The sequence below is a fragment of the Falco punctatus genome (genome assembly GCF_963210335.1).
Source record: "Falco punctatus genome assembly, chromosome: 4".
Classification (NCBI taxonomy): Eukaryota; Metazoa; Chordata; class Aves; order Falconiformes; family Falconidae; genus Falco; species Falco punctatus.
In genome coordinates, this window is record NC_137583.1 from 101,955,199 (window position 1) to 101,969,292 (window position 14,094).

Here is a 14,094-nt window from a genome sequence, read left to right on the forward strand (position 1 = left end):
CATGCAAACATTTGGCCATGTTCCTGTTTGACTGAATGCTGGTCACCATAGGTTTGACTAAAATGTGAAAACTAATTCCTGTAATGCCATTGACATGAATGGTAGTTTCTGTCATTTTGAAGTCTTGTGAAAGTCACCTAGACAAGTGTGATATAACAGTGTAGCAAAACAGGCGGCAGGAGAAGGACCTTTGTGTGCATGATTTCTTTTTGAGCGGTGAGGAGTGGAGTCACTATCATTGCCCTCATAAATTCTTAGTGATGATTACCCTACATTTACTATTGTTCTTTTTGAGCAATAGTCTCATAGGGTGTTAATTTGCTGATAGGCAGTAATTTCTCTTCCAGATGCTGTGAGAAGAGAGCCTGCAGTGTTTCAGAGACAGTACGCCACATCTCTGCAGGATTAGTTCTCTACAGCTAACCTTTCTGCAGCACGTGTAGTATAATTCAATTTTAGCGAAAAGAGATGAACAACATCTGTTCAGGAAATAGCGCTGTGGATCAGTAGCTCAGGATTTCAGATGCAGCATAGCTTAAGCGGTGTTTTGGAAAGCGAGAAGAACGTTTGATATAGTTAGTTGTGCTTTTCCAGGGCATGTTCCCTGCTACAGTCACTGTTTCTACAAAGTAGAGCTGTAAAATAATTTTGAGAGTCAACTCATGCCTTTGAAAACCATAGAAAAATAGCAATACTGATCTACAGGGGGAGTGCACTAATAATATGCAGGTATAATTACTGAGTTACTGGAAGGTGTTCTGTTTATCTTACTTTTGCAAATTGCTGTTAGATTTTCATTTGTTACACTGTGACCTTAGGAAGGATACTGCATGTAAAAACGTGCTGGGCAAATAGTCTTTAAGTATAAACATCTAGTGAAGCCCCAGATATAATAAAATGGGGCCATAGAGTTTACCTGGTTTTGCATGTAAAAGTTACTATGCTGTGGATTAAAATTTAGGTGATGGTCCCTCGTAAGCTGAACTGACATTTTTATAGTCAGCAATAGTACAGAATCTTCTCGTAGTTAGTTATATCTCAGTGTTTCAAGGCAGGTAAATAAATTCTCTTAACTTGTCGTTTTAAGTCTGCGTCAGTATTTTCCAAGCTGTTATACTACCTGTCTTGCAATACTCAGACTTTGGTGGGAGCACAAGCACAGCTGCCTGGGATCAGTAGGTTTCTGTATTCTACTGCTTAGCAAAATTTGGCTAAGCATCCATTGCAGGTTCTTAAGACCAGTGTTAAAAGGCACCGTGTATACTCAATTGTCAATGCCTTTTCTTGTTTTGATTTGTAAAACTTGTGAAAAACCTGCATTCATTCTGTGCACTACTTACATCAATCAGACCTAGTTTTGGGACCTGAAAGTGCTTATTAAATTTCCTTTGAAAAGATTGCCTAGCCTAAGAAAAGGACAGTAAGTCCAGAATATACTGAGAGAATGATGGAGTGAATTGTGGTTTGCAGTGATCAGTGTTCAACTGAGAGGGCCTGTGATATATTCTTTTTTATGTACATCTTGTCACTGCTTGCTTTTCATCTGCATTTTCAGGTCATCCAAGATTTTTCAATCAGCTGTATGCCGGAATAGATTATTACTCATTAGTGGCTCGTTTCATTACAGAAGCACTGAACCCAAGTGTGTAAGTATAGTTCTTCTCTTGATGAAGAATTAGCATGCTTTTTGGAATAACAGCGTTTTTTTTGTCCCCGCCCATTCTGATTTCTGTTTTCAGTACTACAGAGGAGGTAGGAATTGTGCAGGAATTTGGGAGGGAAAATAGTTTGGATTTGCTGAATAGCTTGCCAGAAGGCTGGGTAATCTGACAAGGCCTTTTTTCATAGTTTGTGAGGTGGGGCTTAAGAGGAGAGATCTTTGTTTTTCAGTACTTTTAAACCTAGACTTTTATTTAGTGCACAAAAGTTAATTGGACTTACTCCATTGTTCATTTCCTTTGAAGTATTCTACACAGAGTAGAATGCAAATGGTTACCTGCCTATTGTTTGCTTGCAAATGTAAAGCCTAAACAAAAAGTAGTTGTTGCTTTCAATAGATCATTATAACTGATTTTTAGGTGTCAGACTTAGATTAGAAGCAAACTCTGATAAATTACTTTGAGAGTGGAAGTGTCAATGCAAGGCAGCCTGGAACTGTCAGCTACTCTACTGGGTTGGATACATAGTGTTTTTAGTTTAGAGTTCTGCTGGTGGTGGTCAGCTTCTGATAGATTAGAGAAAGGTGCAAGAAACCTTTATTTAGTTTTAGCAATATTGTGTGGCATGAGTTCTGTACTCTTAATGCCAATCATGATGCTTTTATTTCTGTTCAGATATACATATGAAGTATCCCCTGTGTTTCTGTTGGTGGAAGAAGCAGTCATCAAAAAAATGATTGAGTTCATAGGCTGGGAAGAAGGTGATGGTCTATTTAATCCAGGTAGGAACTGTTTAAATTTCAAGCTGAGTCATTATAAACCAGCTAATACCAGTAATTCCATGAACATTGGATTCATTTAGAGTATTTGAAAATGCATGCAAAAAAAAAGTGATGCACACACAGAGCTATTTAATTCAGGCTTATTTTATGTGTTTCTGGTAATAATTCTGTGAATCTGATCAGCAAATGAATGAAAACAGTTCTATATTAAACATAATTATGTGGAAATTAATTATTTGTAACTAGTGCCCTTCCTACCCTTATTAACAGCCATACCAGCAACCTCATGGCACTGAGTCAAACTGACAGACAGGGAGCCAGTTTATGAGCCAGAGACCACCAACCAGTGGTGCTTGAGGACACTGATCTGTGTATCCTGCCTATCAGCTGTGGGAGCCAGAGTTTGTCTTAGTGGGAGTGTCGTGAGCTTAACTCCTTTGATAGTTTTATTAAATGTTACAATAAGGCCAAGCAAACAAATATTTCTTAAGCTTCTTGATAAGCTATGGTTTTCCAATGTTTCTTAAAGCAGTGTTCTAGCCCACTGTATTGAAATAATGAAGCATAATGATATTATTCCACAGATTATTTGGATAACAAATGATAAGGCTAAATGTGAAGGTTTTCTATCTAATTTGAGAGTGAGAAGAGAAATTAAATGAGTAAATGGATTTAAACCCCCCTCCAAAAACAGAACAAAGTTAGTAATTTTAGCTTACATGGTAGTAGTAGGAAAACAAACAAACGAAAATCCCCTAGAATTCTTTTTGAAAAAAAATATTAATGGTGTGGATTTTTTTTTCTGTATCAGATTTGATGTATATTTTCAGTAGAATCCTTGATTTTTATGGCAGAATTGTTTAATTAAAACTTACTGAGGTACTGTCAAAAGGTAAATGAATTGTACTTTTTTTGTGCTAGTTTCATGTCAGGGTTTTCTTACTGCTTTGGTTTTGTTCTTTTAAGTGAATAAAGCCCATACAGATCTCACCTTGCAGATCTTCCAGTTCCCGCTTACTGTAGTTTTTTTCTAATGGCTTTTTTCTTCCCGTAAATACTGTGAGCCCTGGCTACCCAAGAGATCTCCTAGGCTGTGTATGGTGAGGCCACGGCAGAGCTCAGTGCGGGCGGCTGAGCTGGCAGTGCTTCAGGTTGAATGGGAAGGAGCTGTTGCAGGGTGTTCTCTGTCAGGGAGAGCTGTTTGGGCATAATTCTTATTCTTCAGGAAATAACCCCAAAAAGCATTCATATACACTCTGCTTCCATGCATGCTGCAGAGCCCGAAGTTCAAATGGTCTGTAGGCTTTTGAGAAGGAAATAGGCCATGATGGATGCATCTATAGGCTAACTGTATTTATTTTTTCCCTAATAGGTCAAGCACTGAAACACAGGAGAGATACTAGGACTCAGGCTAATATGATATTTGTATGTGTCTCTCTGCAGGTGGCTCTGTTTCTAATATGTATGCGATGAACTTGGCAAGATACAAGTTTTGTCCTGAGATAAAGGAAAAAGGGCTTTCAGGTTTGCCAAGACTAGTCCTGTTCGCTTCGGAAGAGGTAAAAACAAAACAAAAAAAGCTTGGCGAGCTTTTATTTTTCAATGGCTGCAAAATTGTATCATTTGCGTATTTGATGGGGCACTGTTACAATAAATTTGTTGTCAGTGTGTGACGTGGAATATTGGAACTAAGTGGAGAAGTCTAGTGGTGAGTTTACCTGCAGAAGCTTACTTGCTTTCAGAACACACAGATGTTCCTGCTCTTAGAAATTGCTAATATAAGAATAGGTAGTACGTGGGGCAAACCTGAAGCAGCATGCTTGTGGTGTGTTGTGGAGGTCTGTAGCTTTTTGTTTCCCACTGCATAAAGTCTAGCAGGAACCTTAGGTAGGTTTTGGATGTAAAGTTTTTTCTGCAGTTTTTTATTTGTACTAAGCTGAGCACTTGTGGACCTGTGGGATAGTTTTGTGCAGCTCACACTCTGCCCTGTGTCTTGATACAGATTGGTTGTGGTACAGAACCAAACCCACCATAAAGCATTTAAAAAAAACCTGCTGGAACTTTAGATAGTTCTTCTTTAAATAACTGAAAATATGTGGCTAGCTTTAAAGTTTGTGGGTCATATGTGCCCAAACTGCCTGTGGGAATCGAGTTATAGTCATACATTTATTCTGAAGCAAATTTTTTTAAGGCTTTTTTCTCTCTCACTTGTCCCTCCAATTTTAAGAATTTATAATTTGATTAGTACAGAGTTGTTACTAGTTCTGACTCCACTATATAAAGGCCCCAGTGGAAGTGAGAATCTTGTGTTAGGAAGTATGTAGTTACTAGAATAATTTTAGCTGTTAAGTTTATGCTTCAAACAGTTTACAGTGTAAATAGACAAGAGACTTATTTTGAAGAGGCCTGAGGGATCGAGGTATTGCATAAGTTGTCCAAGACAGCACATATATTTTAGTACTGAATCCAAATATCCTAAATAAAGGGATTTTTTTTTCACATGCAAAATATATTTAGGTTTTTCTTTCTGAAAAGTGTGCATGTGAATGGGCGTGCCAGTTCATACTTAATCCACCACATTATATCTTAAAAATAGCTAAGGAGGGGAAAATGAGACTGAAACATGTTCCATTAATACTTTTGAAGTGAAGCATGTAGAATTTTTATCACAAAGTAGCATTTTATTTCATTGAAAGATTTTACTAAAACATATACTCTCATACTCCAAACCAAACAAGCATTTAATTTCATGGCAAAAGAAATTTTATTAGACTGCCAGAGTAAATTTATTTTGGTCTCTTTAGTTCACCCGGAAGACCAAAACCATGAAACTTGGTAAATTATTTGTAAGGTGATGCTTTTGATCTGTAATAATTTGCTTGATTCACAAAATGGTGTTGTCTTCAGTACTCAATAATCACTTGCTGTAATTTTAGTGGTTAGATATTGTGGCATTTGTCTAAGGTCTTTAGTGTTTATTCATGGTAATATATTCATATATACTTATTTTAGATCCACCTGTACTCAGTTCAAGTTATATTACCTTTTGGAAGTTTGTTTGCATCATATTAAGTATGTGTAGTAAAAAGTATGCTGAAATGCTTGTGTCACACAATGTTTTAAAATTTGTTTTTATTTTGAGTCTTCTTTTATTTCTTCTATTTGGCTTTTTTTTTTTTTTCCCCTGAAGAGGTGCCTGGAGAAGAATTTTTTTTTTTTTTTTAAATAAAAGGTCCTGGAGAAGTTAACAACCTGTGTTTATCTTCAATATGAATCAGACAAACCGTTGGCATGGAGAAGCCATGAGGCTATAATGAACTGAGAGTATTGATAAGGAGTCCAAACACATGGCTGCTGAAGGCACTTGTGTCATTTTAGGGCTTGGCTTCAGCACTGTTGAAATGAAATTGGTTTTATCTTGAGTTGCCATGTCCCAGAGCTTCAGTCTAGCACTTGGCAGACTTGAAAAAGTTGCCTTGCTGTAGTGCAGGGAAATGCACAGACTTGTCAGTGACTTAATTTTATGTGGACGGGGGCTAGGTGCTTTTTGTATGTTCTTGGATGACATGAAGATGTGTGTTTAATGCATGGCCCACCCAAGGTCTCTTGTGCTGTTTTGCTTTCAGGAATAAACAGGCTCCTTGTTCCTGCAAGTAAAATGCTTAGCTACTTAAAACTACGGTTATACACAATGAACACTGTTCATGCTACTACTGTGTAGTTCTCTTGCTGGACCATTACAGAGTGATTCCTATGGAGACAGTAGCAGTAGTAGAGAAATTGCTACATCCCACTTCCTTGAAGCATCATTTGTGGCTCTGTAGGAGCTGAATACAGTTGTAGTTACAGGTGTCAGCTCACCTTTTGATCACTTTTTGCTGTTTGAGTTCCATCTCAACTTTGTTCTGCCCCAAGACTGTATTGCATTGATCTAAAAGGTAGAAATCTGCTAAATTTGAGGTAGCTGAGGGTAGAAGATCTGTAAAATGTGCATGCTGATATGAGCAGTTTTTTAGATGCAATGAAACTAAATTCCTCCCCAGTGCAACTTGATCATGAAAGTAATAAAGTGAGAGAGCACAACATTAACTCAACATGCTGTCCCCTGTTGAAATTACAACAGACAAAAATGAGTAATAAAACAATCTAACAATAATGTAATTGCTTTATGCAATCATGTTTCTAGGAAACTTTTTTTCTAAATCAAGAAAATACAAATTTATCTTCTGATTTAATGAGCACGGGGGAAAGTACCATGTCTTTGTAAACGTTATTAGGAAACAAAAACTGTGTCTAGCTATAGTTAAAAGTAGTACAGTAGCACATCTTAAATGCACTGTTCCAATTTGATGCTGTGCTCAAAGGCATTCATTTCTTACTACTAATGGATACAAATTTAATATGTCCAAACAAACAAAACTGCAGAAGACATGGCAAGAGTAAACTGAACTCTCTGTATTTTAAATTATTTGTAATTACTATGTAATCTAGTTACAAGTACACACCCCACCACCACCCCCCCCCCCCCCGACAGTGAACTATGAACAAGTGAATTGACATTGTTGCAACTGGAGCTGCTAAATGATGCAGTGTAATTTAGCATAAAGGCTTCTAGTAATAATAGCAATAGGGGAAAAAAAAAAGAAATTCTTCGATGTTTTCAGTCAGTATAACTGACTTTCAGTATAACTGAAAGACTACTTTTTTCATCAAAGAAAGCATATTCGAAGTCCATGTAGTAGTACATATCTTGTCCCTTTTCTGTCCTGCTGAAGACGTGGCAAAATTTTCCTAGAGGTGTAGAAGTACTTGCGGAGACAAGAAATTGTGTCTTGCAGCCTGTTTTGTTTTGGTATTCCCTTTGTTCTTCTCTTTCACTCTGCTTTTTGGTATCATCTCTCAGATGCTCAGCCCTCTTCTATTTTTCCTCCCAGTCTCCCATACCATTTTTTATAATAAAATACATGATTTAGCGATTGCCTGTTTACTAGTATACTGAATTTGCAGGTCTACTGCTTCCTCAGTGTGGAGCGATCTGTTTATGCTTGGTGATTCATACCTTTCATTTGAACCTAATGGATAGAAATCAGTGATGGAGGCAACTTGTATTTTAAGTGATTCACTAATTAGTTGAAAACACCTCCAAACTTCTACTGAACAACACACAGCCACTCTACAATCATTATTACCATTATTGATGCAATTTGATGATGTAATGTAAGACTAATTATCCACCTATGTATGTTATTATTCTTGTAACAGTCTAAATGAGTGAGCCCTGAAGGCTTTGTGGATGTGTCATGTTACAAAATTAAGCTTTCTTAAACTACTTGGTAGTATCAGGTAGTGTCTTTGTATGCCTTTATTTAAAAAGCAGGTGATGGTTTGGGAAACCTTTTTGTCAGAAAGAAAAAGAGCCCTTTGAGATGATCAGTCTGATCAAAATAAGCATGACAGGCTTTAATACCCTTAATATATTCGTGCCCACACATTAAAATGTTGTACATTTTTCATAATTATGTTCCACAGTAACTGCATTTGTGTGAACTGTCTGGAAGAAAATGGAATTAATTAACCACCTGGCTTCACCTCCTGTTTGAAAAGTAACAATTCTAGACATCTTCACAGTTGCTGGAGTATGTGTTATTTTAACTCTTCAGTAATAATGTGAAAAAGAGCCGATTTTATTTTTGAGGAAAAGTAGTGGTAGGCCAAGGCTTGGATGATCTTGATTCTGAGAACTGTGTAATCCTATGATATGCTGCATACTCTCAAAACGGATTCCTTTGCTATGAATGGCTAGACATTTGGCATGCTGCAGGTTATTCAGAGTGGTTTTGACATCTAAAAATATCTTCAGATTAAGAAGGTCACTGTATCTTGAATTCCCAGGCTCATCTTGAAAATGAGTAAAGCCAAGATCAACATACTCTTATTCTGGAATAAGAAAATATTCTTATACTGGAACAACAGTAAACACAGTAGAGCAAGTCCTTATTGAGGTGAATGCTGGAAATATGATAATATATACCTTGAATGTTTGTTTAATAGAAAAAAAGCTTGTAAAAAGTACTCGGTGGACTGTGGGCTTTGAGTGTCCTTCTCACCAGAGCCATTTTCCCACATTCTGATTGAATAAAGGCTCATTTCTAGTATCCTTTGAGCAGGTGAAGGGGCATCTTTTACACTCACTTCATAGCCTTCATAAGTAAATAAATGCCCTTTATTTAATGCAAAGTGGGAACTGGGCTTCCATGTATCTGTACTTATTCAAAGACATCTTTGTGATGAGACCTTGCTGAAATAGTAACTTCACTTTCTGAAAAATGCAGACTGGTCCGGACTGCAACCTTTTGCAAAATCCATGCTAACTTTTGCAGATGTGCTGAGTCCTGTCTAAAGTCTGCTTGCTTTCACAATGGCTTCTAAGATCACGTTCATGTGAACAACCTTCACAATGCCTCCTTTTTCAGAGATAGTGCTTTGAAGGCCTTGGAAGTCCCAATTGTACCACTTCTCCAAGCTTTGGCAAGTCCTGGGACTTGAGCTTCTTGATCCCATGAAGAGAGTTGCTGGATCAGGCCAAGGGTTAGTTTAGCATAGTACCTTATCTCTAGCAGTGGCCAACAGTTGTTGTTTCAAGAAAGCTTATAGAAAAATTACAGGGATAAAGAGGTAGAGGCTTTAGATATATCATAAGATACGTACTAATTAAGCGTCCAGTTTCCAAGGAGGGGTGCTTTTGGGCTTTCAGACCTATCGATTGCTTCTAGGCTGTTGGGTTCAACAGCCTTTGCACTTTCTCATGCATTTTCTAACTCTTACACTCCATGATGCTTTTGACAAGGTTCTATTAAAATATTTTGAAATGGTTAATAAGTCTTCCCTGACAACACTTCAAAATTTCTACTTTTCATTCTAATGCAATTTAAAAAAATTTATGGAGTAGAAAATTTCTTGTAAGCCTACATTTTAAACACGGTGCACATTTTTTTTTTTTTTTTTTGTGTCTTATTTTCTGCAGTATGTGTCATTGTTAAATACAAGATAGTCTTGGTGATGTGTAGCTTTCTCAGTTTGCTTTTTGTGTTAGTATACACTGTTATCATGGCTGTTAGCTGCTACCAAACTAATTGAAATGTCCCTTTTCTCTATGCTAAGAAATTTCTTTCTTTCATTTTAATTGTGTACTTAACTGTTCTTTCACGCCTCTTTCATTTACAGTGTCATTACTCCATGAAGAAGGCAGCCTCCTTCCTGGGTATTGGTACAGAGAACGTTTACTTCATCAAAACAGATGAAAGGTAAGGAAACAAAGGCCATGACTGTGGTCTCTGAGCCTTTTTAAAATGCAGTAGTGTGGTAGATAACTAACCTATCTGAATGTAACTGAAAAAGTTTTAAATCTGTGTCCCTTAGAGGTAAGATGGTACCTGAGGAACTGGAGAAACAAGTCCAACGGGCCAGGAAAGAGGTGAGAGGGGGAAGGAGAACATGAAGGAGAGAAAAGTGCATGCAGACTGTGTGCTTGTGTCTGAGTGAAAGGAAGGGAAACTAAGAGTGAGTGAAATCTTAAAAATAGGGCAGTTAATGTGACAGTGTGTGTCTTACAGGTGCAGTCTGCTTGCCACAAACTTGTGAAACAAGCCAAGACTTCTAGGTGCTACACTCTTAATGAGGGAGAAAAATTCCACAGAGTGTTTACTATTAATCAAAGTCCTGAGTACAGTGCTGCTCTGAAGTATTTAGCACGTTTCTTCTAGGATTTCTTTTGCCCTTAATCCTTTTTTAAATGGATGCAGTATTTGTGTTCTTTAAACGGTAAATGAAAACTGTAGGTTTTTCAGTTAATTACAGGAGCTATTGCTCTGTACTCTACAGTGAGCAAGAACTGTAACACGTGGCTCATTCTCTAAAGCTACTGTACAAGCTACAAATGCTAAATGTGGTCCTCTCTAGTGTTGTAGCAAGAATGCAGAGATTCAGTCCTGTGTCGCTTTTCGCCCAGGGACTCTGCCAAGTAGAAAGTCAAAGGCCAGCATGTGGAAATGTACTGATGTGGGTGTTGGACAACTTTTAACATACGTTCCCACAATCTGTAAGACAGCACTTACTGTAGTCAGCGTAATTTATTTTAGAGAGCTTGGAGGACTGAATGTGAGTTCTAAGGCATAGAGCATCTTTTGGCTTGGTTAGCTCACCTTATTTCTCAATTCCAGTTTGTGCATCAGAGCAGTAGGATTCAGCACTCAGCTCTTAGTCCACAGTCTGTGAATACCAAGCAACTAGTGCAATGTGCATGGTGTGAATGATACCTACCATGGAACCCTACCTTGGGAAGCCTGCTTTTGTAGCTGATAGAAAAGCAAGGGCAGTGCTGCCCTGTTGTGCACTGGCATGGTCACAACAGCTTTCACTAAGATCTGATTTACATACATCTTCTGCAAATCATCAGCTCTTCTTTGAGTTTCATGCTAGATAGTGTAACTGTTGATTAATGTTGACCCTAATGATCCAGCAAACTCTCTTGTTTGCCTTTTTCTGTACTTTGTGTTACCTGTGGAAGACAACTTATCCTTCACTCGTTCAAAGTGGTTAAACCACAACAGCAAGCTGGAGGAAGAAAAGATCTGAAATAAAACTGAACAAGAGGAAGCAGGCTGACAGAAGAATAACCTCTTTGCTCTTGCAGAACCAGAATTCTTGTTTGTTGGTATAATAACAAAATAAGTGGTTATTTGAAAGAAATCCTCTGGCATTTATGACTTGAAACAAGAAAAGATCAACCTCAGTAGGGTTCTCTGCAATTTAAAACCGATTGTTGTATATTTAAATGCTCTGCTTACAGGAGAACGCTCTTTTACTTGCATTTTAATAGAAGGTACAGGGATATTGGAAAGTTTTGTCATCAGTTTCAGTAAGTGTTCTTCATGAAGCTCTGCTTTACAATTTTTATAGAAGGACACTTCAGTGAATTACAGTAAATATTTGAGTGACTAGACAACAGAGGTGTATTTTCTAGTGACAGGAGCACAAAAAGATCACTTGGCTATGAATAGCAAGAGTCTTAGGCCTCTTTTTAGAGAATTTTGTCTGGAAGATGTATTTAACTATATTGTCAAGAAGAACAGACATTTAATTCCCTTATTTGCAGGGAAAAATGTAATGGCAACTGTCTTTGGAATTTGTAAAGATCCAAGGCTTGTGCCCATATTCAGTCATGTTACCTGCTGGCTGCTGGAGGACCTTTGACTTTGATGTAGCTGTGGGAGAAAATTGGTGAGAAACTAGGTGCAGCAAATATATCTTTGCCTCACTTGCAACTGTTTTATACTTGAGCTTCAGGCTTGTTTGTAAGTTTGGTTGACTTTTGTGGTAGGTTGTACTAGGAATGAATGATCAAGAAGTGAATTATAGGTTGGTAATTCTTTGTGACTGTATGGGATTAATTTAAATTCATTCCAAGGTTACTTTTCACTGTTTAGCAATTGGTAAAGGAATTCTATAATACAAATAACCATTCTAACAGTCCTCTACACAGTTAAGGAAGTATAAAACTGTCAGATTGTAAATGTAAATCAAGCCTGTCTGTCTCTCTAGCAGATGTTTAAAAGTAACAATAATCTTTTTTAAAAAGAGAAATCAGATTTCAGCTGAAGATACATAAAGACTCATGCAGAGTTTGACTTTCCAGCTGATGTCTGATTTCAGTGAAGCTACATTGAGTTACATCAGCAGAGAGACTTCTACATCATCTGTGAGATTTAATTCACTGCAAATTAACTCCAGGGTTCCCAGATTGTACAACGTACTGAAGAGTCACAACATTGTTATTAACTGCATTGTCATGCTGTGGGCCAGATGCTGAAACATGCAGAGGAGTTCCTTCAGCATGTATTTACCAGCAAGTGAGACCCCACAGTCATTGCTAGGGCTGATACCCTCAATTTCATGGGGTTGTTACAGACTCCACTGATTCTTCTCATTGTTTCAGTTTCTGCTTCTGAGTAGGCACAGGAACATCTGCAAGGGTACATGACCTAGTCTGCTATTGTCGTTGCACTCCTGCTATTAGTTGATATTAGTTGAAAGGGAAAGCGGTGAGCCAAGCCACTGAAACCAAAATGGATAGCTTACGGTAGTTGTCTGAGGCTGCAACCTTATGTCACCTGCCTAACCTTAACACTGCCTGAGATTTTTCAGCGCTCTCACTCCTAACATGCAGTTACATCTACAGCCCTTCCTGTTTCCTAGACAGGCGTAGGAGCAAGAGAATAGCACTTTGCTGTAGATCAGGCACGGGGGTCAGACAGCAATGACCGTCCCAGTCACAGTTTGTGCCAGTGCTACCGAAGGCAAGTAGTGTTCCATAACTGAAGGTTCTTCCTCACCAGGCAGAGAACAGGGGCATTACAGAGACAATGCAGGTGGAAACTGTAGAGGGATGAGCCCTTACCTTGCATGGGTAGCCCGCTGGCTGAGCTAGTAGCTTTATTTTATTCAGCAGAATGGTAGTAAAATGTGGAAGACTTAAAAATGAAAATCAGTGTATGAAGAGAGACGTCAAATATCCAGTACGTTTTGATCTTGACATAACTAGCATCTGCCAAAACATTCTGAAGCTGGTGAAGTCTGCCCTGTGATGGTGTTAACTGGGAATCTGGAAATGGGAAATGCCCTCCCCCCGGCTCCTTTTTTTTTTTTTTTTTTTTTTTTTTTTTGAAGTGCTTTTAAATGCAATACCTTCTGCTGGGAAACTATATGTAGACTGTCACATCTTTGTCCTACATTCCTAGACCTTTTCATGCTTTAGCTCTGCAGGTACACTGGAGGAGATGAGCAGTGCAAATGACAATTTTGTTTTTAATCCTGTTGCAGGGGTCAGCACCATTTCTTGTCTGTGCTACAGCAGGCACAACAGTGCTGGGAGCATTTGATCCTCTGGATAACATTGCCGATATCTGTGAAAAGCATGGCCTCTGGCTTCATGTTGATGTGAGTTTTATATACTGTGTAGTTTTGTTTAGCATTGCTTTTTTATAATTGATGTTTTTCTTGACTTTTAATGTTTCTTTGTAAAGTAAGTTGGGCTCTAATACTTCTCTTTTTTGCGTAGAGACCAGAAGTGAATTCTGATTTGTCTCTGTTACATGTGCTGAAAAACAGCAAATAATTTGGTTGTGACAAGCAGTCAAAGCTATTTTGTCATTGTCGGGTTATATTTCAAAATTATTTTAAAATCAATGCTTCAAGGGTGATTATATACAAATATAACTTCAGATTGTTTCCATATTCTATTGGAGAATAGACACATTAGCTTTGTGGTTTGTACAGGTTAAGATAAAGGTAGATTCTGACTCAACCAGTTGTGAATTATTCTGTTTCACATTTACAGGTTTGAGTTTCTTGTAGATATCTCTATGTTTTCCTGAATTGTTCAGAAATTTTTCTTTTCTCATTTCTTTATCATTTTAGGTTTTGATATTAAAATCCATCTGTAAATCTTTTTGGAATAATCATTGAGCCTTTTTATTACCTGAAAGAGTTAGCTGTAAATGTGTTATTCTAAAACTAGGTCCCTTATGTTTTCTAAAATTGCATTCTCTTTAGAATTGCAATGCCACAAATCCAGAATGGATAGATTAAAAGCCACG

The 14,094-nt window shown here is 37.7% G+C and overlaps 1 protein-coding gene across 5 annotated transcripts in view; it reads left to right on the forward strand.

Annotated features, from left to right (window-relative positions):
* The window catches only part of GADL1 (glutamate decarboxylase like 1), a 159,605-nt gene that overhangs the window by 73,373 nt on the left and 72,138 nt on the right, over positions 1-14,094 (forward strand). For all 5 annotated transcript variants that reach the window (XR_013928101.1, XR_013928102.1, XM_080387331.1 and 2 more), the window contains exons 4-9: positions 1,556-1,646; positions 2,334-2,440; positions 3,884-3,999; positions 9,665-9,744; positions 9,860-9,914; positions 13,319-13,435. Coding sequence is in view for 3 of the 5 variants with exons in the window: in XM_080387331.1 (XP_080243457.1) it covers positions 1,556-1,646; positions 2,334-2,440; positions 3,884-3,999; positions 9,665-9,744; positions 9,860-9,914; positions 13,319-13,435 (566 nt within the window). In the remaining 2 variants the exon portion in view is untranslated. The remainder of the gene's footprint in view (positions 1-1,555; positions 1,647-2,333; positions 2,441-3,883; positions 4,000-9,664; positions 9,745-9,859; positions 9,915-13,318; positions 13,436-14,094) is intronic.